The sequence below is a fragment of the Mytilus trossulus genome, chromosome 13, assembly GCF_036588685.1.
Source record: "Mytilus trossulus isolate FHL-02 chromosome 13, PNRI_Mtr1.1.1.hap1, whole genome shotgun sequence".
In the NCBI taxonomy this organism is placed as follows: Eukaryota; Metazoa; Mollusca; class Bivalvia; order Mytilida; family Mytilidae; genus Mytilus; species Mytilus trossulus.
In genome coordinates, this window is record NC_086385.1 from 824,061 (window position 1) to 850,524 (window position 26,464).

The window sequence follows — 26,464 nt, forward strand, 5'->3', positions numbered from 1 at the left end:
TTTCCTGGTTGTCCCACCATATTCATCTCTACCTCATGTGTACGGCTTTTTCTGGGTTGTTCTAACGTATTAATCTTTATCTCATTTGCCCTGTTTTTCCCTGATTTTTTCGTTGTTGTCATCGCTATTTTGTCTGTTGGCAGTTTTCTACCATGTGTAGTTTCCCTTATTTGGTGCATTTTATCCTGAAGTGTACAGTGGGTAATTTTTCTTTTTAGGAGCAAAACGATTTCTTTCCTCATTTTTTGTTGACATCATAATGTAGATAATAAAATTTTGACATACACCCAATAATTGTAAAAAGCTTTATACCTTCCATAAGCCAAGTACTGGTCCAAAAGTACGAAACAAATTCGGTCACAATATGCAATCTAGGTGCATATAAAAATTAAGCCAAATGTCCGGCCATCGCTAGCTCGTGCCTTTTTATCAGCAATTTTCTATTTAATGTTAAATAATAACCCTTGACGTTATTAAAATGATTAAAACACCACAATAAGTACACAATTACTTTTGGAACTTCTGTAATGAAGAAAGCAATAAGAACTGCTATGATCATTGCAACTGATCTTCTTTCTTGTCTCCTTTGTTCTGTCATCCGACCCCTGAAATTGTTAGTGATTAACTTGTAGACGATGAATATTGTAGATATCAGCATGACCAGACAACAGCTTGTCAAAATAACGGTTTGCATCAGGAAATATGTTACAGAGGAGTATTCTAATAAATTGTCACCTCCGGCATTAACAACACAAGTTTCTGTGCCATCGTGATGCTTGTATTTCTTCGACCAAATGCTAAAATGTCGTGGAATACCTATTGCTATGGACAATTACGAAGCACATAGCACAACAGGTTACGGCTCTCTGTTTTGTCAGTTCATTTTTAGTCCAAACGGGAAAGAGAATGGCTATGACCTTCTGTATCCCGAGACATGAGGTGAGCATTGTTGATACATTGTGATCATTGTTGATACATTGTGATCATTGTTGATACATTGTGATCAATGTTGATACATTGTGATCATTGTTTATACATTGTGATCATTGTTGATACATTGTGGAATGTGAAGGATACTATTGAGAGATGATGAATACAGATATGGTAAATAACACACGTTAGCTTCAATGTCAATGTAAAAGTCTGTATCACACAAACATATTGTGACTGGAATATTGCTTCCAGCCCATAACATGAAATCGCCGTTAATATATCAGCTACTGCTAAACCCTTCATAACCATTGTAGCAGGTGAACGCATTTTTTTATGACAGAGAATAGCAAATATGATGATGTTCATTAGCATTGAAACATAGGATATAACAGAACCAGCACGGTACATACCAAGTAAATACTTGTCCACGTCAACACTAAAACTATTAACCCTAAAACTATCAGTATGACAAAGCATTATTTATATTGGCTGATATTGCTTTTAAATACGAATACTCATCGTATGTTCGCTACGCACCCCTTAATCAACTATCTTATAACAAAAAGTAAAAAGGTAAATACGTTATCCGAATGTCCTAATGATCCTATTTCCATGACGATATAAATCACATGAACAACAAACGATACTGTGTCATCCGAGTCTAATTTAGTCCAGCAGCACCTGCATACGGGGTATATATCTCCAAATTGATACGATATTCCCGTGCTTGCATTTCCTAGAATGATTTTCTTGATAGAGGGTTGCTGCTCACAAGGAAGCTATAAAATCAAGAGTTCCAAAATGGTGAAGTTGAAATCATCCCTTCGTAAATTTTACGGACGCCATCACGAGTTGGTTGACCGTTATGGAATAACCGTTTCACAAATGATATCGGATATGTTCCTTACGTCGTAACTTCAATCCCCTTCCCTTTCATGAATTAGACTATTTACCGGAGCAGGATCTGCTTACCCTTTCGGAGCACCTGAGATCACCCCTAGTTTTTGGTGGGTTCGTGTTGTTTATTCGTTAGTTTTCTATGTTGTGTCATGTGTACTATTGTTTTTCTGTTTGTCTTTTTTCCTTTTTTTGGCATGGCGTTGTCAGTTTGTTTTAGATTTATGAGTTTGAATGTCCCTTTGGTATCTTTCGTCCCTCTTTTAGTCATCATTTGTCTGGACGGAAACTGTTGTTTTGAGTGAACGGAAGATATACAGCTCACTATTGTATTTAGTTCCCTCTAAATTTAAAAAAAAATCACACACAAGATGGATTTGTATATATCAAATGTGGTTATTTTACTTGTTTTTAATACCATTAATGACATGTTTATCTTATTGAGATCACTAAATGCAAGATTGCTTCATAATACCAACCATTAATATAAATATATGTGACAACGTATTTGCCCTTTGGCAAAATAACAATAGTACACCCATGGGTAAATGAAAATGACACTTTGTTAATTTCGTTTATCCAAAGCACTTTTTTGACTTTCGACAGAAACGCTTAAACCAAAACATATTGAAAGCCGGGGGATGTAGAAAACATAGTCGTAGATCTTGTTACCAAGATGGTAGAAATCAAGAGCAAAATTTGTCCATCGATTTTAACATGAAATATCAATTGCTGTTCATTAACATGACGGTATACCGTCAAACAAACAGGAAACAACAATTCCAAAATTGCCTAGATAATAGAAATACTATGACCTGGACTTCGGTCATCCGACAGTAAGGTCATTTGATACGATGAGCAGAAAATTGAGAATGGAAATGGGGAATGCGTCAAACAGACAACAACCCGACCATAGAAAAATCAAAAGCAGAAGGTCACCAACAGTCCACCAATTTAGCGAGAAATTCCTGCACCCTACATTGTACATAGTTATTGTTGTAAATGGAAACTATTTTAAAGCTTTCAATATAGTCTGCTTAATATTCATAACATATCTTGGTACTTTTTGCTATATAATTTTGAAAAATTATTTTTATTATGAACATACCGTTATTTAGGGGGAAACAGTTCTGAAAACTTTCATCAATGTATATCTTACACTTCAGTTCGGATACTCTCTGTAAAGTCAAACTAATGAAGCTCAGTCAGGATCAATAATGTACATAATTTATTATTTCATTATCATATTTATAACCAGATAACAATCTATTCTATAAAATATTGGACAGATCTGAGGTCCTTGTTTTGCGGCATGATCTATCAAATTTTAGAAGCATTAATTAATTGCTTTTTTTTTTATTTTAATTGTAGTTGGAAATGATGTAAAAAGAATAAAAGCAACATCATAGGTCAATTTTGATAGCCTAAAGACGGACGAGGATAAATCTTTTTGAAAAGAGAAATTCATAAATGCAACAAAACAAGACTTACAACGAGCATAATCAACTTATAGTGATTTTTTTCTCAAGAAACCGTTTTGATGAGTGACAAAATTTGGTGTATTGATATTGAATTTTATTTAATGGTTTTTTTAATTGTCATTTGTTCTTTGCTTATATTTTTGTTTATATGTACACGATGAAAACAATTGGGGTAATTACTAGGTTTTTTTTATGTAAGAATCAGTTATGCTACCTTTAGTTGTCCAATATTTTTTTAAGAATGAGGAGGGCTATTCTTAAAATCATTGGACAGCTATCGGTAACATAATGGTTTCTTTTAGGTATATGATAGTCCAATCACTGAAATAAAGAACGGGTAAAGCAATAGCATAACTTCACAACAATGTTTTAATAAATGATTAAAACCAATCATACAGTAGACATAGTTCATTCAACATTCATAACATTCAACGTTAATACGGTAAATAATCATTGTACCAAAATGTGGTTTATATAAATAGCAAAGTATGCCGGTATATTAACTCTTCCCATGATTTGCAAATCCTTCATTTAACAGAAACAAAATTTGTGTAATGTCATCTGTTGGAATGTATACTAAGTATTACACATAGACAGGATGTTCCCCATATACTTACGGTATTTCAAACCCCAGGATCAGGCAACTGTCAAGTAGTGTGAAACAACTACAAGAATAGTCAGTCAAATGTTGGAGTGTATGGTTAAGAATATAATCTCAAGGTACTTTGAATGCTGTTATTGACCTGCAAAAAAATGAAAAACTGTTTATAAAGCAGGACGGTTATAGTGAAAGTGCTGAGTTTCCCACTGATCAATGTTCTCAGCGTACCTTATAACTGATTGAAATAAATAAGTGTGCCCAACTACAATTTTGATCTTGTGCTATATGGTCCTTATGTTATGTTTGTCTTGAAAAAGGGGAAAAGGTATACGATGAACATTCCAACCCATAGTTTGAAAATCAACTGAACTTCATTCCTAAAAAAGAAACAAACTAAAAAACATTATAGTACACATGACACTACTTTCATTGTTGAAGGCCGTACGGTGACCTATAGTTGTTAATGTCTGTGTCATTTTGGTCTTTTCTGGATAGTTGTCTCATTGGCAATCATACCACAACTTCTTTTTATAAGCAACACGATTATATACATATATATTTGTCAGAAAGGCTTATGGATATTTCAATATGTTGTCCTTAGTAGTGATTACTGCATGGTTAATCATAGTAGTTAACTGAATGACTAGTTGTCATATGGTGACCTGTAGTCGTTAATTTCTGTGTCATTTGGGTCTTTTGTGAACGGTTGTATCATTGGCAATCATACAACATCTTCTTTTCTATATTTAACTAGTACCACACACTTAGCCATCAAATTCCGAAGGTTGCATACAACATAACTGTCCATACATGTCCATTATACTGTATCCTGTGTATGAATAGTTCCGTTTACTCACTTTCCATGCAAGCTATTTTGCTTTTGTAAAGTGTCTTATTGTCTTAATAGATGTTTATTTTTTTTAAATTCTTCTAGAGAGGTTCATCTAAAGTTATAAGTTTTTTATTTACAACTGTAAGAAAAGTGAAATATGCCTGATGATAAGAAGAAGGAAGAACATTTTGGGTGAAAGACATATTTGTTTTTATTAATTAGGTCTTTCCACCTTTCCGCGGACAGACCTATTGATTTCGTTCTGATTATTATGCTTTCTACCTTTCCGTTGAAAAACCTCTTGATTTTGTTGTGATTATTATTAGGTCTTTCCACCTTTCCGTAGAAAGACCTATTGGATTTGTTCTGATTATACGGTCTTTCCACCTTTCCGTGGAAAGACCTATTGATTTTGTTCTGATTATTAGGTCTTTCCACCTTTCCGTGGAAAGACCTATTGATTTCGTTCTGACTATTTTTTTTCTTCCGCCAATTTTTTTTCTTGCGTAGTATTGTTGTTTCACAAGATATTGCTTAGATATTTGGAATATGATATCGTTAAGTGTATATGCTTTTAAAATCGACAACGGTGTTACGAAATACTTCACGTCGCAAAGTTATCTCCCCAAACACTGTTTTTTCTTGTGGCCACTACTCCTTCGCAACCGTAAAAGATAACGACAAAATTATTTACCAAATTCCTCGTTCCATCATCAGGATATGATTTTAATTTTGCCGAAACTATCCAGAGACTCCATATGAGAGTAATCCCCCTTATTTATTTGATATAGGTGATATGCATTTCTAACTGGTAAACCATAAGTTATAGAACCTTAGAGTATTTTGATTTGAGATCCTAGGTCCAAAAAAAAATGAAAATGAGGTTAAGGTTAAACATCAATGTCATATTCTAAATTTTGATTTTGGCTTGTTTTCACTTATTTTTATAAACCTTATTAGATAACGACAAAATTGTTTTTCCTAAATTGTTAGTTGCAACATGTCGTTACACTTTAATTTTGATTGTGAGAGTACGTTGACCGTAAATGGGAGTTTTCTCCCCTTTTATATTTAGAATAATGCGTAAAGTGATAGAACTCATTATTTATACATATTACAGACCAAGGGTCTTTTGATTTGAGGTCTTTGGTTTATGACCTTGAAATTGAGGTCAAGGTCATAGTCAAATTGGACGTTCTAGGTTTTGATTTTTGCTTCAAATTCATATTTAAACATTATAAAACCATAGGAACTGAAATGTAAACTGAATTTCAATGTTTTCATATCAAAATATATTTAAGTTGTTGAAAGACCTTCAATTGTTCTCTGAACAATTGGTTTTTAATTATTAAGTCTTTCAACTTTTACGTGGACAGACCTATTGGTGTTCTTCTGAGATTTTATTTTTTTTTCTTCCGTCACATTTGATCTTGCGTAAATTGTGGTTTCGCAAGATGTCGCTTTGATTTTTCGCGTATGATATCGAACAGTTATTGCGCTTTTGAACCTGATCCTGTCATACCGTACACTTTACGGTGTAAGAGTTATCTCACCGAACACTGTTTTTGTTGTTTCCACTACTCCTTCGCAACCGTAAAAGATTCCGACACATGTATTCTATCAAAGTGCTTGCTATATCTTCAAGATGCTGAGTCGGTTTACACCAAAGTACTCCGGAGTCTCCATAAAAATGTTATTTTCCCTTTTCCATTTTATATAAGTGATATGCATATAAACTCATAAGCCGTAAGCCATATACACCTAGAGTCGCTTTATTTAGGGTTTTTGGGTCCCAACTTAGAAAATTAGGTCAAGGTCAAAGTTCAAGGTCATGTTCTAAATTTTTTAACTTTCACTTCAAACTGCTTTTACTCAGAAAAAAGTTAGGGGCAATACAAAAATGTGAGCAAAATATTACTCACGACATAGTCTTAGTCGAGAAAATATGTCGAAATGATACGCAGAGTATTTTGGGGGTTTTCGTGCCACTGAAATATAAAATGAACAGCTTGATTAATTATAGCTTCACACTTTACAGCTCTCGTGATGCATACATGCAATTTATCTTTATAAATCATCCAATGCCAACAACCACCAATCTAGCCCCTCCCACCCACACCCCCGCCGCCCCTTTTTTTCAGGAATCCCATTTCTATTTTATTATCCATAAAAATGCTAATTCCTCTCTTTTCATGAATAAATGTCTTTCTGAAATACAAATCTATTGCTGCAAAATAAAATCTGCTCCAAATCATGTACATGTATTTCTGAAAATTAATCGATACACGTTTTGTTAAAGTACTATAGCATCAGCATTATTTTTGTGTGCATGCAATGAATGAGTCGACCAGTGGTCAGCAATTGGACAAAAGTTTACCTGTAAAATAAATCAAGAAAATATATTTTCCGTTAGCAGTATGAATCACGTGCAGTCTACCTGGATTGAGAAATTAAAATCTATGACATAGAATTCCCCCCAATGTTCGTAAATAGTAGTTTTAACTTAATTTGGTGGTTTCCCAGTAGTATGTGGGACTCAAGACCAGAGTAAGTCTGGAACACTCTTGAGCAACAAGGTTCTATACATGTGAATATACTATTCGATAATGGTTGCATGGTCTCATTGTGGTTGCTGTCAACAGGTAATTCCACAGCAATAGTATCAGTAACCAAATCATGGGCTTTGTAAGTAATGCTGCCTGCTTCCTTTTTTGGTACAACAAAGTCAGAAATGACAACGATTTCTGTTGCAGACAGTTGGGAAGGACAGATCTTTTTCAATTGCTCTTCTGACATCACATTCCCACAACCAACTCCAAAAGCTTTAAATGCAATGATCTGCTTTTCTCTGAAAAATTAAAAATAACTTGTGATTACAAATCATACTACATTAATTTCAAAATAAGTAGAATATTTTTCTAATATATAACAATGAACTTCATTTGAAAACAATAGATATATCTGTATTTTTTTAGTTAACATGATATGCCGAGTATTCGATGAGTATGGCAAAGCAAGAATTAATCATATTTCAAAATTGTTAAGCTGATTTTGAACAGCAGATCCTTGTCAATTCATCTGTGGCAAACATGATGTTATATTATTTTGTTCATTCTTTTTATGTCCCTGTTCAGGTTGACTTTCCTCCTTAAAATAATTAAATAAAATATCAATAAGTTTTTCAAGTATACTAATGTAATATTCTAATAAAAAAATTTATAATTTTCATAGGATTTGGACAAATATTTAGAAGGGGTAAATTCTAGCTCATATCTAAGAAAGCATAAATTTTGACAAAAACATTTTTTTTTATATGTAAATTTTCTAAAAAATAAACATGAAAGTAACATTTCGTCAATATTCTAATACTAATTTAATTTAATTTTCAATGTAACACTTCTTCTGATTGGCTGACATTGTTTTGTTTATCAAATCATAGACATAATTTTTTAATGTGACAGAAAAAACATAACAGTCATTTCTTAAATAAATATGATTAATATTTCAGTTATATCTTTAAAGGAAGTTTGAAATTTTATCCCCTCCTCAGGGAAATATTTCACTATGAAATTCTGTCCATGAATTATTTTGTTATCTCAAATTATTACAAAATGTACCCAAACATGATGCATTCAATCTTTAGATTTAGAGCTGAAATTATTTTGTGAAGCATATATACATTTTACAATTGAAAGAAATATTTTATTTAATGAAGCTAATTTCAAATTTGAATATATAATTTGTATAAATTTTGGTGTAGTCAGTAAAAAGAGACATGAACAAAATAAAGTGCATTCTATTTACCGTAACTCTATATTTGAGATCTTTGATATTCCTTTCCATGTATTCTTGATCTTATTGGCTTCTCCAGCTACTTGGGAATTTATCTGGACGTGTGAAGATTGACAGCCCATTACACCACCCAAAGAATCTATGGCGTTCTTCATATCGCCTGCTGTTTTAACATTATTCCCAGAAGAAACATATTGACGAATCTTACATCTTAGATGGGCAATCTTGGCATCACAATAGGATTTACCATCCTGCGCCTCACTAAAGTCATATCTTTTTATGGTGATTCCTTAAATAAATATGTCCTTTTTTAAAATAACTGTTCTGTCAGTAATTATAGGATTCCTTGATTTTTTTAAATGAATTTATTGGTGTATATAAACTTGATCAAGTCATACAAATATTTGGTCTTTTGTGGATAGTTATCTCATTGGCAATCATACCACTTCGTCTTTTTTATATTAAGTCTGAAGAACTTGTTTTTAAGTGACTTAGTCCAGTTAATACACACATAAATTATGTGTTTTGTATTTCAATAGAAGCAGTAATTTTCTGAACATAGCTATACAAATTTATACTTGACAACATATGTAATTAGTAAGAACAATTGTTTAAAGAATGATCTACATTTCCTTAAAATTCTACAGAAATACAAAAATGTATTGTCATTCAATAGAATATATATGCATATCATACCAGTTCTTTCTGAAATCCCATCAAGGGATAACAATGTGTTTCCACAATGATAACAACCTGCATTATCACTTCTGAGGTAAGCTGTTGTAATACAGGGGAGTTGTTTCTTCACTGTTCTTAATGTGTGTTCCAACACAGACACAACAGCAAACCAATCTTGCTTCACCTGGTCAAAGATATGGGTATACGTCCTATGCTGTAAAATTAAAAGAAAATTAAACAATTTTACTCCATCTCTCATAAGAGTTACACAAATTTTGGACTCACACAATAGTCTTGCCAAAAACTTTATGTACAAAAGTCTTAAGCCTGTAATATTTACCAAAATATAAAATTTGATGAGGATGTAAACATTAAAATAGAATTTCTATCTATTGATAATGAGAACTTTACCTATTATATCTATATCTCAAATATTTCTGATATAACAATACTTTTGATAATAATGAAAAACTAAACCCTATAAAGAAAAGTTTTCTATGAATCTGCATTAAAAATGAATCATGAATAAAGGTCATGGTCAGCATTAAGGTGCCTGACTGACAGGGTCATACAATAATTAAGCTACATAGAGATCAAATTGTATTTTTCTAGGCGAACTTGTATAGTCTTGAATAGATGAAAAGTTCCTGAAATGTACAGCTTTCCAGTTTCAAAAGTAACCTTGTAACAATAAACGTAGTTGCAATGACTAGAAATAAAAAAAATGATATACCAGCTTCTTATAATTCACATTCACAAAGTATAATGCATATACTTGTAGGAGTAATTTTCGTTTCTTGTGTATAATTTGCAGTTTAGTATGTCGTTCATTATCACTGAACTAGTATATATATATATTTGTGTAGCCAGCTGAAGGACGCCTCCAGGTGCGGGAATTTCTTGCTGCATTGAATACCTATTGGTGACTTTCTGCTGTTGACTGTTTTATGGTCAGGTTGTGGTCTCTTTGAAAAATTCCCCATTTCCATTTTCAATTTTATTTATTCAGGTGATTTCAAGACTTTTTTTTTAATTGTACCTTGTAATAAAGAAACTGATAACATCATCTATGAAAAGCATTGTTAGTACCTTCAAATTTGATTCATCATCTTTGAAAATGCACACACACACATGCCAATTTATGCCTTTTTGTGCATACCAGTCAGACTGTTTTTCCCTAAATGACAAGGGCAGGAATTTCATCGCCCAGTCCATTATAATAAAAACTTCTTCTTTCTTCAAACTGCCTAGAAGAGCTTGTCTACATCTATCTTGATTGGCACAACGAACAAAGTGCAGCTTCCAAGACAAGATATTGCTTTCTCCTACTTCAATATCCTGAAGAAGTTCAGACTTAAGTTCCACTGGAATATCTGCATATGATAAAAGCAATAGATTAGATATTGATTATTATTTGTATTGAATTTGAAAAATTCAATGAACATTAATAAAATACTATGATATGTACATTTAATGAAATAATGTTAGAGACTATTTATTTTCTAATTATTATAAGACATGTATATATAGTGAACAATGACCTTAAAAATATTCACCAAAATAAGTTTAATATTTATAAACTATAAAGAAACCTTTATAAATCAGTTAAGTTTTTGTTCATTAATTGTTTCAAATGTTTTATGTTGAGGCCTTTTATAGCCAATTATATGATGTGGTTTTTTTTCTCATTGTTAAAGACCTTATTATTGCCCATTTATTGCTAACACCCACTTCATTTGAACTGTTATGGATAAATATTTTATTTGCAATCATACCATCTCTCCTTATTATTATACAGTACAAAACAAATTAAGCAAACCTGCAATACAGTAAGATAAAACTTGCCTTTCTCTTCAGATGTTATTCTTTTGAGATTGATTATAGACCTGGAGAACAGCTCACATCTATCACAAACCATGTTATGACTGTGGGTATATTTATTTTGAAGTGTTTGATCTTTTGGATCAGACAATGCGAACATAATGCAGTGGTCAGGGCACTGGTCAGCTAATGATGTATGCAGTTTAAAGTCAGTTTTTATATATAGTTTAAATAAATGGAGATCTTGCTCAGTCTTCTCTAAATCATTGTGTACTTCAGTGCTAAAATACAAACAAACAAAAATAGCTGCAATAAGTTTTTAAAGTGTACTAAGGTAAAGCTTCTAGGAATTTTTATTTAATCTACAACATGTGCAAAATTAAACAAGTGAAACTGTGAATTACTGCTCACTGACAATACACCTGCCTCAAGTGGATAATTTTTATAGTGTTAAAATATGTAAGTGTGCGGTGATCTGGAAGTTGTTAAGTGATGAAATTGAAAATGCATCAAGCACTAAAGCTGACTTATAGAAACCAAATTTCAGAAATCCTTGTATTGTAGTTTCAGGCTGCTGCTTCAGAATGTAATACAATTTGATAAAAAGAGGATTTTTAGGTGCAACATGCGAGTTTTATGGCTTATTATTGTAGAACTTACATGTCAATACATTCAACAATTCAAAATGTCGGCTTCCTTAGTTACAGACAAGGAGATGGAGAATTTTACGCTAACTGTCTTCCAATCATAACCATTGATACAAACTAATTGCATTCAAATTGGCAATTTATTACAGGTACAGCTAGCTATATGCAATGTTTAGTTGCTCATCATTTATAGATCAATTGTATACAGATTTTCAATTTTTAGTGCTGTAAATTGCTAACTGGCTGTCTCTTTGGCAAAATACAACAGTAGTGACATTTTTATGAGAATAACGATTAACCTTGACTATTCCTGAGCTTTTATTTTCCATCTATAGAAATAAGAACTTACTCAGTTAAGTAAAGTTTAAGCTGCTTTTTAACTTCATCTAAAGTGTCAAAAGCTGTGGATCCATCAGTGGCAATATTATCTAGGCCTCTCAAACTTGTTCTTTTGGAAGCTGGACAAACCCTCAAAATTTCAAAAAGAGACGATCTAGATAGTGGATCAACATCTGCTTCTTTACAAAAGGCTTGGTACATGTGGACCAAGTTGGCATGGCAAACAGTTCGAACCACTTCTGGTATTAAAATCTTTTCTCCAGTATTCAGTTTCATCTCTTTGGTTCCATATGAGCTGACCTAAAAATCAATACAATTAAAAATATACTAGAATTTCATTATGATATATCATGCCAAATTTAGTCCACCCTCCTTGGTATCTAAATGACACAAAGATAATTACATCTTCACTGGTTGTTATTTCAATAATTTCACAGGGAGTCTTTCAGCTATTTGATCATATTGTTAAGTATGAGAAATGCATGGTATCTAGTTTTATTTAACAACATTGGGTGTTAATATACATAACTTTCACTGATCTATAGTTATGCCCCTTTACAAATAAAAAAATGCTGAATTGTTAGTTTCTGCTCTCTGGCTTCAGTTTGCCTCAACCGAATGTTATACACAATACTTATTACCACAAAACTCAGATCCAGTACAAATTTTGGTAGGTTCACTTTCACCGATCTTCAGTTATATCCCTTTATAACTTTATGTGACATGAATGCATCCACTGTGTCCCATATTAAAGACCATCAATCTTAGACAGGACAAAAATGTTACACAAGATGGCATTAAATGTTATATATACCTGATGAAATAGAGGATTGAAGAAGAAATCCAAAGCATGAGCAACCTTCCACTGTGGTAGTCTTTGACGGTTTTGCTTCATTTGTTTTGGAACTTGTGAACCTGAAACAGAAATAGTATGTGAATATCTAAACAAAATCACAGCAGCTGTCATAACTACAGTCTCTTTATAACTAATGAAATCAATATAAAAAGAAGTTCTTCTGGTTACTAGTTACTATAAACCATGGATTCATTCTTTTGCCAAGTGCATAATTTTAACTGACAACCTCAGTTTTAAAAGCATTGTGATACAGTATTTTTATTACTTGGACCATTTGGCCATAAACTCCTAATCTCTTTTTATATCTAAGAAATTTGTCTTATATACTTATAGGTGTCATATCACCAATTACCCCCTCAAATTTAGAACGTATGTGAAAGTAGTCCTACTCGGACAAAAAATAGTGCATTTGGTGTCATTTTTTACTTAAACTAACCGACAGATTGGCAGAAATGAAACTTTTGGTGAAAGAGAAATTATATATTAAGACCATTTTGAGCTAAAATTTACTTGTTTATGAGTTGGCATTCAAAATTGAGGATTAATGCACTCCATAGTAAATGAATACATTTGTACTAATTTAAGATTTCCAGAAAACCAGGGGTTATTTTTAGTGGTACCTCTATTTGGAACACCTTTTCTTTTTTATATGATTTTAAACACCTATTGAAAATTGGCATGTAAAAAGCTAATACATGTAGGATTCAGGATATACCTGGTTTCTATGAAGTTAAACTTAAGGTAAAATATTTAGAAAGCTGTGAAAATTGTAAAATTTGGTTGAACAGATAGGGACTTTTAATTGGTGGTATGACACCTATAAGCTATATGTTTATATAATACCTTCTCCATGCACTGAAGCATGTAGACGTGCCTGGTCTATACCATAAACAGTCAAGCCTGGAATCATTTCCTGTAGTTGTTTCTTGGTGTAATCTTTTGCCAACATTGACAACATCTGTTTTTTCATGTTGCAATCATTGGTATTCTCATACAATTTTACAATTGTGGTAGTTAAATCAGGGACTGGTGAATGCTGTTTCTCCATCTTTATCAACTCGGTTAGCTCACTTGCTTGACCTGGAGCTAAACAATCCATCAATGCTTCAATGGCAGTTGTAGCTTTACGTTTAAGCATACGTTTTGATGAAGGATGTAATGAAGCTATATCTGTTCTGACTTGATATTTCAATGGACTCATCTTACCATTAGACAATAACGACAGGGCAGTGTTGACATCATCTAGAAGAATGTCCCCTTTCTTTTCATCTGTACTCCAGCTAGAAGTTTGAGATAACTATATGAAGAAAAAAGTTACAAAGAACATTTAGTTAACTTTTATGAGTAAGCTAACATGTACAATCTGCTTATAGTAAATATGTTAAATTAACATGACCACAAAATCAATAAGGAGTTTCCTCTTTCAACCTGTTCACACACATGCCATGTTAGGTTTCAGTCCAATATGGAATGTCTTAATGATATCCTGAAAGCATTTTATTATAAAAATTACTATTATTTCTTTTTAGAAATTTGACCTTGATTGATCTTTATACGTATTGCTTTTTTATTCTATTCAACAAAACATGCAATTTTATATATGTTATATAATCTATCTGAAAAGTAACCTTGAAACGTTTTTTTGAACAAGTAACTCTGACCTTGAACTCTGATGTATTCACTTCAAATGAATTTGAATCTTCATCTTCTTATATTAATATATTTTCAAATGACTTGTATTTAATGGTATGAAAATCAAATACAATTCTATTATTTTATCAAATGTATTACTTACATCTTGACTGAAGGTCATGGAGTCAGTTTCGGCTGTACTGGGCTGTGTTTCTGTCTTTGCAATGGAGTCATCATCCTGTAAAAAAATGTTCCGTAATAAAAAATAACAGTTATACATAACATAGATCAATTGATATTTGCTTGCTAAATATCTAGAGGAAAATAGCTCTTGTATATATTCAGGATGAGACACATATATATAACCTTGATCTTGACCTCAAATTAGTTATGTTCAATCAGTATGGATTTTTATTTAGGGATGATAATTGCCATTGTTTGTTAAACATATTTTTGTACTGTGTTTGAAATGTGCCGTTTAGATATGTATTTCATGGCCGGATCTAATAGGAAGTCAATTCTATCAACTTTATCAAATTTTATAAATGCATTTTTTATTTGGGCTTTTAACAAGCTTTCATAATCAGTAATTGCAGGTAGTTTTGTATGGCGATTTGTAACCATTGTTTTAATGTCTTTTACTTTTGGGCATTGCATAGATCATACCATTTATTTTTGACAGGTGTTTTTTATATGTTTGGCTGTCACACCATTGTCCTAGATTAACATATATTAAATATGTCACCTTCTTTAATGTCTGTCTTAAATAATGGTTATTGTTCGTTGATCCCTGTTATATTCATTTCATCTTAAATTGTTATGATATAAATCTCACTTTCTTAATTGAATTTTCTTATTTTTCATATAAGGGTCTTTATAGCCCTTTTTATGGTATGGATTTTTTTCATTGTTGAAGGCTGTACAATTGCTGACATCATTTTCATTGGCTTTTGGCTGGATAGTTGTTTCATTTGCAAACAATCGCCTCTCCTTACTTTTGTACTTACATCTTGATTGAATATCAGGAAATCAGTATCAGCTGTACTGGGTTGTGTATCTGTCTTTGCAGAAGATTCACCATCCTGTAAAAAATTGCTATAATTAACAAATAATCCTTAAAATGTTGATGTTGTTTGGGACGAGAAAAAATTTAAGAATTACAAATGTAGTCAATACCATTATTTACAGAAATGGTTTTGAGGATCAACTGGGGAATGTTCAGTAATTACTCCACTATTTAACCGGTGTACTTGATCTATTTTGCAAGTGCAATCCCCAAAAGTGTGTCAGTCCCTATCATGTTTTGTATGTGCATGTACCAAGTCATAATCATTTTATCCATTAGTTATAGGGTCTTTGTTTACCATCATGTTTTTGGATATTGTTGTCTTTTGAATTGCTGAATTCATTTTCTTTTCAAGGCCTTTTATAGCTTACTTTCTGACAAGGGTTAATGCCTTTTGTCAAAGTATTTAGAACAAGTTTTTCAATTTTTTTTTTACACTTTTGGACTTCAATGGATATTAACATATACTGTGAAAGTACTTTTCCTCGTGGGGAACCAACTTTCTTGGTTTTTGTGGTTGACTTTATCCACAAATTTATGTGTTCAACGAAATAAAACAACCGTTTTCCAAATTAAGACATGGAACAAATCTCGATCCCCATGTTTGTTTGACTACTGATATGGTGCAAAGAATATGTATATTGAATATATCGCCAAATCAAAGAAAACTACATAAAATTTACAATATTATAGTCACTGAGCAAACGCACTATGAACAACAGACAGGATAAATACCAATTCAATCTTAAAAACCTAAACTGTACAATTTTTGATCTTTTAGTTATTATAAAAATATATTTAATCAATGAAAGTCAGATTTCCGGTATTGATATGCTATGATAAAGTGTTCATTTAATATTCTCATAATTCTTGTATGGAAAATGATAATTTCATGCTGGACTTGCTTTTGATAAGAGTTATTTTACATGCAGGTAGAAAGTATTGTCTGTGTTTCAAATTTTGCTGATTTTCAATAAAATTGTCATTGAAACATTTTCTGAAATCTTTTTTAAAGTTACCTTTATACAGTTTAAGAAGTTCATAAGTTGGAGCATAGACATATTTTTACTTACAATATTCATTATGCTTAAACAGCTAGATGTTTCTGTCTTTTCTTTCTCTGTTGTGTCCAAATCTGAATGCATATAAAAATAAATGAGAAATATTTTATCTCAAAGTAAATGTTAAAGTAAATACAAAATTGGTATTACACAATAGCAACATACAAAATGAATAACAATATAAAACATCTCTATTCATTTTGTTAATCAAATAATTTAGGCATAATATGTTGTTCAGCAGTTGCTATTAGTCTTTTTTAAATGCATTTTAAAAATTTATTTGCATGTATATATATATGTGTAGTGCATTTTTTTCTTCTTCAGAAATCTGCTTGATACCATTGGTTGAATGGCTGTATTAAAATACTTGTTTTTACATTTTTCAAAACTCTCTGAAAGGATCAACATGTAAAAAATGCCTTGAATCTGAGATTAAATTCCAATAAAACTTACCTGACTTATAAGACCTGTACAAAATTTTTAAAGCAGTGTGGTTATCATCTAAATTCAAATTGCAAATAATATGTTGCCTCATTGGCACACATACCACATCTTCCCCAGTCTACATTGTTAGCCATTAGTTTGATGCCACAGACTAGTAAAATTTTGGGACTAGTAAGTTTTTTGGTGCAGACTGCAGTTCCTATATCTGTTTCAAGCATGTATGTGAATCATTCCAAGTCTAAATAAATAATAACCATAGGTGTATCTCCAACCTCCCCCTTTTGTGGATTTTTTTTTGTTAATTATATAGGAAATCACTGAATCATCAATGAAGTGGGCCTACTCTTTTGGAAGTCAGAGGTTCTCTTATAAATAATTATGGATCTGCCACAGCTACCAATTTGAAAAAAAATCTTTATAATCTTTAAGATTTTCAACAAAATCTACATCTATTTCTGTGAATATAATATAATTAATTACCTTTTGTATCCTCAATTCTTGAAGGAGCTACTTTTTTGCTGCAACTTCTGCATAATCCTGGAATAAAATATTTCAAAATAATGCAAATTACAAACAAGTTTACAAGTTTAATATAATCTAAAGGTTCTTTTGTAAAATTCTGTTGATTCTACTATGTTTGATTTTAACCTCAATGTAACATGAATCAATTCTAAGTACCAGTAATGTGCTTTCATAAAGGGTCATATTTGAGTAGCAAGAGTGTGCTTTCATCATGTTCATAAAAATGGTCATATTGGAGTACCAACAATGTGCTTTCATTCAAAGGTTACTGTAGTATATGGTTTTTTTTTTATCACTAATCATGTCCAACCATTTATCATGTTCATACCATGATACCTAACTATAAGGTTTGAGTTGATCTCATTATTGAAGGCTGCCACTGTACAGAGACATATGATTGATTACTACCACTTTAATTTGAAGATAGTTGTCTCATCATGCTCACATGCAATCATATCATATCTTCTCATGATTTATTTATACAAAATGTATATACTGTGAAGTAAAAATGAATGTAAACTTCAGGAAACATGGGAAATAAACCTTAGTTTGATTGTTTTATGTTGAATGTGAAATTACTGTACTCCAGCACTTAATTCTGGTCAGTTCATAGTCACAATTTTCAAAGCAAAATAATGAGGATTTTCAGACCACAGATGAATTATCACGTTGTGATTGGTTAAACGCCGTCACGTGGTGACCCCCTATGAGACCATATGGGGTTAGTAAGCTTCATATGGGGTTCATGACGCGTTAATGGCGACGTCATTTATTAATGATGTTGTGTTTCATTGTTTATTTTTCAACAAAACGCCGCATAGAGGGTGAATAAAATGTATAGGGGACTCGGCCTCCGGCCTCACCCCCTATGGATTTTACTAACCCTCTATGGATCCGTATGGGGTCAGTATTGAACCATACAACTTATAATATAACCTTGTATATCCATATTATTATTAATTTATTATCTCTGAAAATTGAATTTTAAGGAAGTACCATATTTAAACAATATGCTATTCTTTACTAGGTTAGAAGAGAAATGCAATACACTAAATAAATCTAAAATCTATGTTTACTTACCTGTACCTACTGGAAGAAGGACACCAAAAGATTGCAAAACATCCCGACTTTCTTGAACTGTTATTCCTCTGTATGCTTTACCATTACCAGAATGAGATGGGTGACTGCATGTTTTATTTTGTTTAAAGTATATTCCCAGTTTATAACGGTGATGTGGACACACTGTAACATCCCTGTACAAACGATCATCATATAGGCCGACTCTATACAAAATAAGTTGACCTTCTGTCATAGATTCACCCAAACTAAAATGCCGGTAAGAGCCTCCTGTTGCAACCCCAACACTCTTGAGGTGACTAGTCACGTCCTTAACACAACACTTAATTTTGATTGCATCATGTTCATGTGGAAATAAATAATAACATCCACACTCATCAGTTCGAAAGGCTGAAATTCCACATCTGAGTGTGTCGTCTGCCATTTTCAAGGCAAAAGTGAAAGTAGGGTAGTCCCGCAGAAAATAAACAAACTTTCATAAAAATTAATAAATTATAGGAATTTAATCTTTAATCATATATTTCCACTCTGAAAAATATTGTTATTTAAATTGAAGTTAACTTGACCTTAAATTAATTTTTTAAATAACCTCAACCTTGAAATAATTTTGTGTGTTTGGATAAGTTGGAGTTAGCTCCCTTAGTCCAATTTTGAATTCATAACAACATTTGACCAATTTATTTTTAAATAGAACATATGTGCATCTGGTGAAATTTAGTAGTTGTAAACAATACTATTCAATCTTCCATTTGACATCATTGTGTATAAAATTTGCTCAGGGATATTTTGTTTAAATGGGTCACTTATTTCAATACAATGATAGAGGAATCAGTCTCAGAGGGGGAATCTAATTCTTTAGTTTTAAGAGGGAAACCATGGATGTAACTAAAAAAAAAATTGCACAAGGTTTCCTGCTTACATGATGATTTAATCACTGAAGTTTAAGCAAAAATCAATTATTTTGATAAATCACTATTACACAGCACTCTGCATGATTCTTAGGTGGACAGGTACTTAAATCCTAGAATCGATTTTCTAAACATGCATTTAAATTTAATCTGTCGTGTGTTATTGTTAATAGGTGAACGAAAAAAGCATGCATGATCCGACATCAATTACCTGGAAATGTGAGAAAATTAAATCCGTTTGCACATTCTTTATACAAAGGTGTCTCATTGCAAAGGATTAAAATAAACTATCTTTCTGAGTATATCTGCTTGATGCACGTGACGTCACAATCCCTGAATCCGGTACTTCTTTAAATGAAATAGGGGTCTCTAGGTGTTTAAATACGGACACTAGGCTCTTAATGCCTATTTTGCGTGTTCCTAGAGGCTGGGTCTCGTGTGTTTAAACACGGGCACTAGGCTCTCAATGCCGTTTTCACGGGTTCCTAGAGGCTGGGTCTCTAGTGTTTAAACACGGACACTAGGCTCTCAATGCCTATTTTACGTGTTTCTAGAGGCTGGATCTCAAGTGTTTAAACACGGACACTAGGCTCTCAATGCCGTTTTTATGTGTTCCAAGAGGCTGGGTCTCGAGTGTTTAAACACGGACACCAGGCTCTCAATGCTGTTTTCACGTGTTCATAGAGGCTGGGTCTCTAGTGTTTAAACAAGGGCATTATGCTCTCATTGCCTATTTTACGTGTTCATAGAGGCTGGGTCTCTAGTGTTTAAATACGGGCACTATGCTCTCACTGCCTGTTTTACGTGTTCCAAGAGGCTTGGTCTCTAGTGTTTTAACAAGGACACTAGGCTCTCAATGTCTTTTTTTGCGTGTTCCGTGTTTAAACACGGGCACTTGATTCTCAATTCCCTTTTCGCGTTGTCCATGTGTTTAACCAACAACCAACCAACCATTACATGCATTTTGTGGTTCCTTGTGTTTAATTCTGGTCCAAGATCTCATTTGTTTCGTGTTTTCTTGTTTCAAGCTACCCTATCTCACGCGTGTAATAAGTCAACCAATTATTCAATCAATTAATTAATCAATCAAGCAAGCAATCAATCAATCAATCAATCAGTCCATCTATCCATCTATCAATCAAACAATCATTAAAACAGATACCAGGATTGAAATTAAAACGTTGTCTACTATCAAAGCCAAATATTGTCTACTGTCTACTGTCATAATTGAACGTTGTCTACTGTCAACACACTTTTCTGGTTTATTCAGTTACATTGAGTTTTTACTGATTTTAAACCTTTATTTCGAAATGTTATTTTGTTTTTATTTCAAAGATGAATTAATACTCGAACACGTTGGGAGCAAGGGACGAACGGCAAAAAAGTAACTTGTGTTTTTAATGGAATCAACTAATTAGTTTTTAATTACAATTGTGAAAATGCCGTGAAAATGGAAAAGTTATTCTGAATTTTGATGCCTCCCGTATCCATGCAGACGGGTTGTTCTGTACTTTCTGTTTTAATTCATTATATAGCAATTATTAAGAAAGAGAAACATCTGGTCATGCACGTGATGTACATATTAATGTAGTTTAGTACGTGTAGTTTAGTTGGAGATTTGTTTGTTTCAACCTACCTGATGTCATTCGCAGTAGGTCATATAGAATTTATTCACTAGCGTTAAATCAATTATTGTTGCTTGAGTATATTTATTAATTTTCTAAACAAATACATTCATATCTTTATACTTTTTTGTACTTAATTTCACAAAAATAACACACAAGACTTTCTAGTTACTGTGGAAAAAAGAACACAACATAGTAATACGATATTTATCCTCAAGAATACTTGCAGTTCAAGGTTGACGAATGACAAAATAGTAACTTGTGTTTCTGATGGGATCAATTAATTAGTTTTTAATTGCAATGGTGAAAACGCAGTAAAAAGTTATTCTACATTATGATGCCTTCGTATCCATGCAGACCGGTTGTTTTGTACTTTATGTTTTAATTAATTATAGCAAGTATGAAGAAAGTGAAACATCTTGCCATGTAGGTTGTTCACATATTGATGTAGTTTAGTACGTTTAGTTAAGCATGAGACGTGTTTCAACTTGTCTTATGTCATAAGCAGTAGGTCATACAGAATTTATTCAATAACATTAAATCAATTATTGTTGTTTTAGTATATTTATCAATTCTTTTAACAAATACATTCATATCTCTATAATACTCATTTTTACAAAAATAACAACCAAGACTTCCTTGTTACTGTAAAAGGAAAGAACTCAACACTGTAACACGATATTAATCTTCAAGAAAGCTTACATTCCAGGTTGACTAATGACAAAATAGTTACTTGTGCTACTGATTAGATCAACTAATAAGTATCAAACGACTGAAATGTTGTTGCGAATGAATATTTTGAATAAAAGAGTACATGCTGGCACTCTGTATTGATGGGTATTTTTTGATGTAGTCAATGTTTTTCAATATTGCTGTCATTTGTTTTTTACAAGATATCCAGAAATCAATATTACTGAATTATTATGCAGATGTATATAGTTGCCGTCAGGTAAAATTGGCACCATGTTTTGTCATGTTTAGATATCAGCCGCGTTTACTCAAGATGATGTTTTTCATTTAGCGGAAGTAAAATTCTGTTCAAATATCCACTACTGTCCTACCTTTTATTGTGTTTGCACTGTATAATCCTGACCTATTAGTATAATCTACAGTATTATACAGATCCGTCTGCATTATATTTAATTACCTATCTCGAATTTATATACAACAGGCTAGGCAGTACCAGATATGAATAGTTTTCAAAGATACCAGGATTTTATTTTAGTACAAGAACAAAGTTGAGGAGCGTTGAGGACCTAATTGAGGAGACAATTTGTCACAAATATTAGTTTTACTATTGCTGCATTAGCAGAAGAATACACAAATGAGTCAATTACAGACAATGCTCTGCACAAAATTCAATTCACAACTTGCTATGCTCAATTAAACCAAAACATAGTTTGTGTAGTCTAGCATGAGTATGTTGCAGAAAATCGGACTTTTGTTTGTATAAATCGTATCTTTGTTCAGGACTTACATGATAAACAACTACAAGAAAACCGACATAAACATCCCATTATCTAGAGAGTTATAAAACCGTTTTGAAACTTATAAATGTAATAGCCATCGTAATACAAGTTTGACAATTTAACCAAAAGATGATTACAATTTTGTGTATTTGTTTGTGTTATTTTCAGCGTATTTTGTTAATAAAAAATATTTAAGAAATATGGTTATCAAATCAAAATAATTGACTATTGAACGGATTGGAATGATCACCGGGAGATTACTTGGATGAGGAACACTTCGAGTGCCACTAGTTCAGGGTGGTCTGCTTACTCTTCCGGGACACATGTTGGGAGTACGTGTTGCAAAATTTTCATTTGAATACATGTGACAGTAAAATTTGTATGATGACAGATCACTGATATGTTTCGTTGATATAATGATTAAATTTGAATAAAAGATTACATTTCCCGCATGAAAAAATAAAATCAGAGCTTGTAATTAGAGAAATAAGAGCTAATCAAATAATTCAATGACTACAATTTAAGATATCTGGTTTTTTTATTGTTTGTTGTATAAACGGATATTATATGCAAACCACTGAGACGGAATATGAGCATCTTGACATGATCTATTCCTCGGAATTTCCTTGCAAAAAAAGTGAAATCACAAAAATACTGAACTTAAGGGAAAATCAATTCGGAAAGTCCATTATCACATAGCAAAATCAAATAACAAAACACATCAAAAACGAAAGGACAAGAACTGTCATATTCCTGACTTGGTACAGGGGTTTTCAAATATGGTTCTATATCGCTAACCCTCTCACTTTAATGACAGTTTCATCAAATTCCGTTATACTTACAATGATGCGTTAAATAAACAGACACGATAATAAAACAGTCAAAATATCAGTCATCATCGTATTACAATTTTAATAGAAACAATTTAACAGAACACAACAACATCTTCTATCTACGAAAACATTGAATAATTCGAGTGTCGAATTCTTAAACGTTACATAAATTTGTCATTCAATGTGCATACAAACAATTTTAAAATTTACATAGGCAATGTTAGCATACAGGGTTAAAAAATTCAAAGTATGTAGGAATAAATTTCAGAAAAAGACCGAGATTTAAACTAGTTCAAAATTAATACATAGATTTTATAAGAATTCAAAAATAGTTAATTCCACTACGCGATTAAATGATTTTGAGGTTTGTGGTTCAACCATATATAGTAATTCATAATAGAAATATGTCATAATGACATATAATAGAATAATATCATACTGACGGGTTTTTTTTGAAGTACAGAGTCACGTTGTAAGAACAAAAGAAATTCAAAAAGTCGCATATACAAAACAAACCAACACCAACACAAACACATTGACGAGATGTATACATACCGAGCCACGTCAAACGGATATCACATAAAACCATTTAACAGTAAAAGAAATATTGATAATAGAACAAAAACAAGTAAAAGAACAACAAAACACGTTGTTAAGATGATAAACAAGATCAGTACGCAGAATCTATACATCAAGACCATCGTGTATTATTTGAGAAGTTGATACGGAATATTTATCAACAAGGTCTTGGTAACATGCCGATGAACTTTTTTTGAAAAAGGACGAGCCGTTCTTCGACATACCCCTGGTTCCTCAACTTTCTACTCAGACACCGATGACGTTTTACAAAGTCTGAGTACGTTCTGCAAGCTCTTGAATATCGAATAAGTTGGGAAATATATATCCCATATGTAGGTGAAGTTGCTATATTGCTACTAAGGTGGGGGAAATTTATAATTTCAAAATTAAAATCGTCTCGTTTGTCATAGATTCTGGTACTGAGATGACTGTGTAAGTAAAATTCGAGATATAAGTCTAAAAATATTTATGGAAAGAACATCATCAATCTATCTGAAAGTGAAATTAGATAATCTGGCTTTTTTTATTCTCTTGTATTTGACAAGTGTCTGGAAGAACTCCGATTCATATGAAAATAAGGAGAGGTCGGCAAGAAGAGGCGCACAGTTTGTTCCCATAGAAATGCCGACAATTTGGTGGAAAAGACTACCTCCAAACTCAACAAATATGTTGTCGATCAGAAACTCCAGAATACTGACCACTTGTTCTTCTGTGTAGCATGTTTTACCTTTTTGTTTTTCACTATTAACGAAATTTGCCTTATGAAATCCCAACGTAATAAATGGAGGATACCTTTTTGATTACAGCTTTTTATTTAATTATGTCCATAATATATCCCACTAGTATGTTTCTTTGATTTGGTATTTGATTTTGAATAAATTAAAAACAATATATGACTACATCTCATGCATGAAAAAAATCCCATGCTTGTAGTTAGAGAAATAAGAGCTAATCAAATGCAATGATTACAATTTTGAGAATATTTATCTGGTTATTTTTTTCTTTATAAACGGAAATTACATGCACACCACTTAGACGGAATATGAGCATCTTGACATGATCTATTCCTCGGAATTTCCTTGAAAAGGGAGATGCCTTTTTGACGATAGGTATTTATTGAATGCTGATTGTTGTCAAGATCAAGAAGATGCAATAGAGTAGAATGAGTGTCAAAATGTGTCGTAAGTCTTCTTGCATTTGTTCTTAAATTCTTAAAATAGCTACAATATTTTGTTTTGAACCAAGGCGGAACATACATAAACATCATTGGAAGTCTCTCCTCTAATTGGCCAATAAAGGTTGGTCTAACTTTACCAGATCTTATACCGTGATCCCCGAACAGTGCGAGGAATGTGTTGTTCAGTAAACTATTTTTGTGTAGTCTTTGAAGTGTCTTAGAAATTAGTCTGTCAATAGTTGCAGCACGGGTTAGACTATCATGAGTCATATGTATATGCTTCGACAATGAGAAATACGGATTGTCTTTTAAGCTTGACACCATATTAAACATTCTTTCGTTGACGGATTCAGATGACGATTTTCCATGATAGCAAAATCTGGTTATTTTTCGGTTATCCTTTTCATTTGCGTCATGGAAAGGTTGATCATAATAATCTGTTGGTTGATATTTGAAGCCAGACATGTCCTTTGAGTGAAATGTGCATACTGCATCCTGTCCATAGTGAGTTGTATAGCCAAATCTTGAAAAGTCTTTCCAAATAAATGGACATTTATCAACTCCTTCTGAATCTTTAAAACAAGAGGATTTTTCTATAAAATCTCCAGTCAACAAAGCTGCTGTGTTTGGTCTTGTATTTAACGCCACTTTGTTATATCCAAGTAGTTCAGTTGCGTCTAATGTTTCCAACAAATACTTTCTAGTCTTGCGTAAGTATCGAACAGAATTAATTCTTGAAGTCGACTCTATCATTATGAGTAACACATTTAGACGGGTTTTTCGATGATTATCCATATTCGGTATATTTAGCATTTGTACAACATCTTTTCGTAGATCAGATGCTTTCTTGCTTGGATTTCTTTTTACAAATACGGTGTGGAAGTTTTTAGCTATCACTTTGTTAAAGGCATCATAACATTGAACTTTTATAAATTCGTCTGTGACCCGTACAGATTTATTGAAATGTCCACTAACTTTACCGAGTTTGAACGAATTGCTGATGTAATATATAGGTTCATATGAACAATATTCGACTTGGTTTCGGCTTTTCGTCAAATTGATATAAAGATTATTATTTTCAACATATGTAAACACATTACTGTCATCGCATACTGATAATTGTGGATCATCAGGTATGAATTCTTTTATAGATGGATCAAACGGATTTACTCTCGGTATTTTACATACCTCTGA

At 32.3% G+C, this 26,464-nt stretch overlaps 3 protein-coding genes across 3 annotated transcripts; all 3 read right to left on the bottom strand.

Moving 5' to 3' along the window:
- Nucleotides 1-7,201: 7,201 nt before the first annotated feature.
- LOC134695290 (uncharacterized) lies at nucleotides 7,202-10,485 on the bottom strand. Its single transcript, XM_063556512.1, has 4 exons — nucleotides 10,304-10,485; nucleotides 9,233-9,428; nucleotides 8,549-8,825; nucleotides 7,202-7,592 (listed from the first exon to the last, which is right to left on the bottom strand). The coding sequence occupies exons 1-4, from the start codon at nucleotides 10,427-10,429 to the stop codon at nucleotides 7,202-7,204; spliced, it is 990 nt and encodes a 329-aa protein (XP_063412582.1). The 5' UTR covers nucleotides 10,430-10,485.
- A 54-nt stretch (nucleotides 10,486-10,539) lies between these two features.
- LOC134695291 (uncharacterized) lies at nucleotides 10,540-19,691 on the bottom strand. Its single transcript, XM_063556513.1, has 10 exons — nucleotides 18,683-19,691; nucleotides 17,561-17,617; nucleotides 16,649-16,710; nucleotides 15,517-15,591; nucleotides 14,673-14,747; nucleotides 13,721-14,174; nucleotides 12,836-12,936; nucleotides 12,032-12,321; nucleotides 11,034-11,316; nucleotides 10,540-10,587 (listed from the first exon to the last, which is right to left on the bottom strand). Exons 1-10 carry the CDS (start codon nucleotides 19,101-19,103, stop codon nucleotides 10,540-10,542), a joined length of 1,866 nt encoding a protein of 621 aa, XP_063412583.1. The 5' UTR covers nucleotides 19,104-19,691.
- Nucleotides 19,692-25,096: 5,405 nt separating this feature from the next.
- Nucleotides 25,097-26,023, bottom strand: LOC134695292 (uncharacterized). The gene has a single exon (XM_063556514.1). The coding sequence runs from the start codon at nucleotides 26,021-26,023 to the stop codon at nucleotides 25,097-25,099; it is 927 nt and encodes a 308-aa protein (XP_063412584.1).
- Nucleotides 26,024-26,464: the final 441 nt, after the last annotated feature.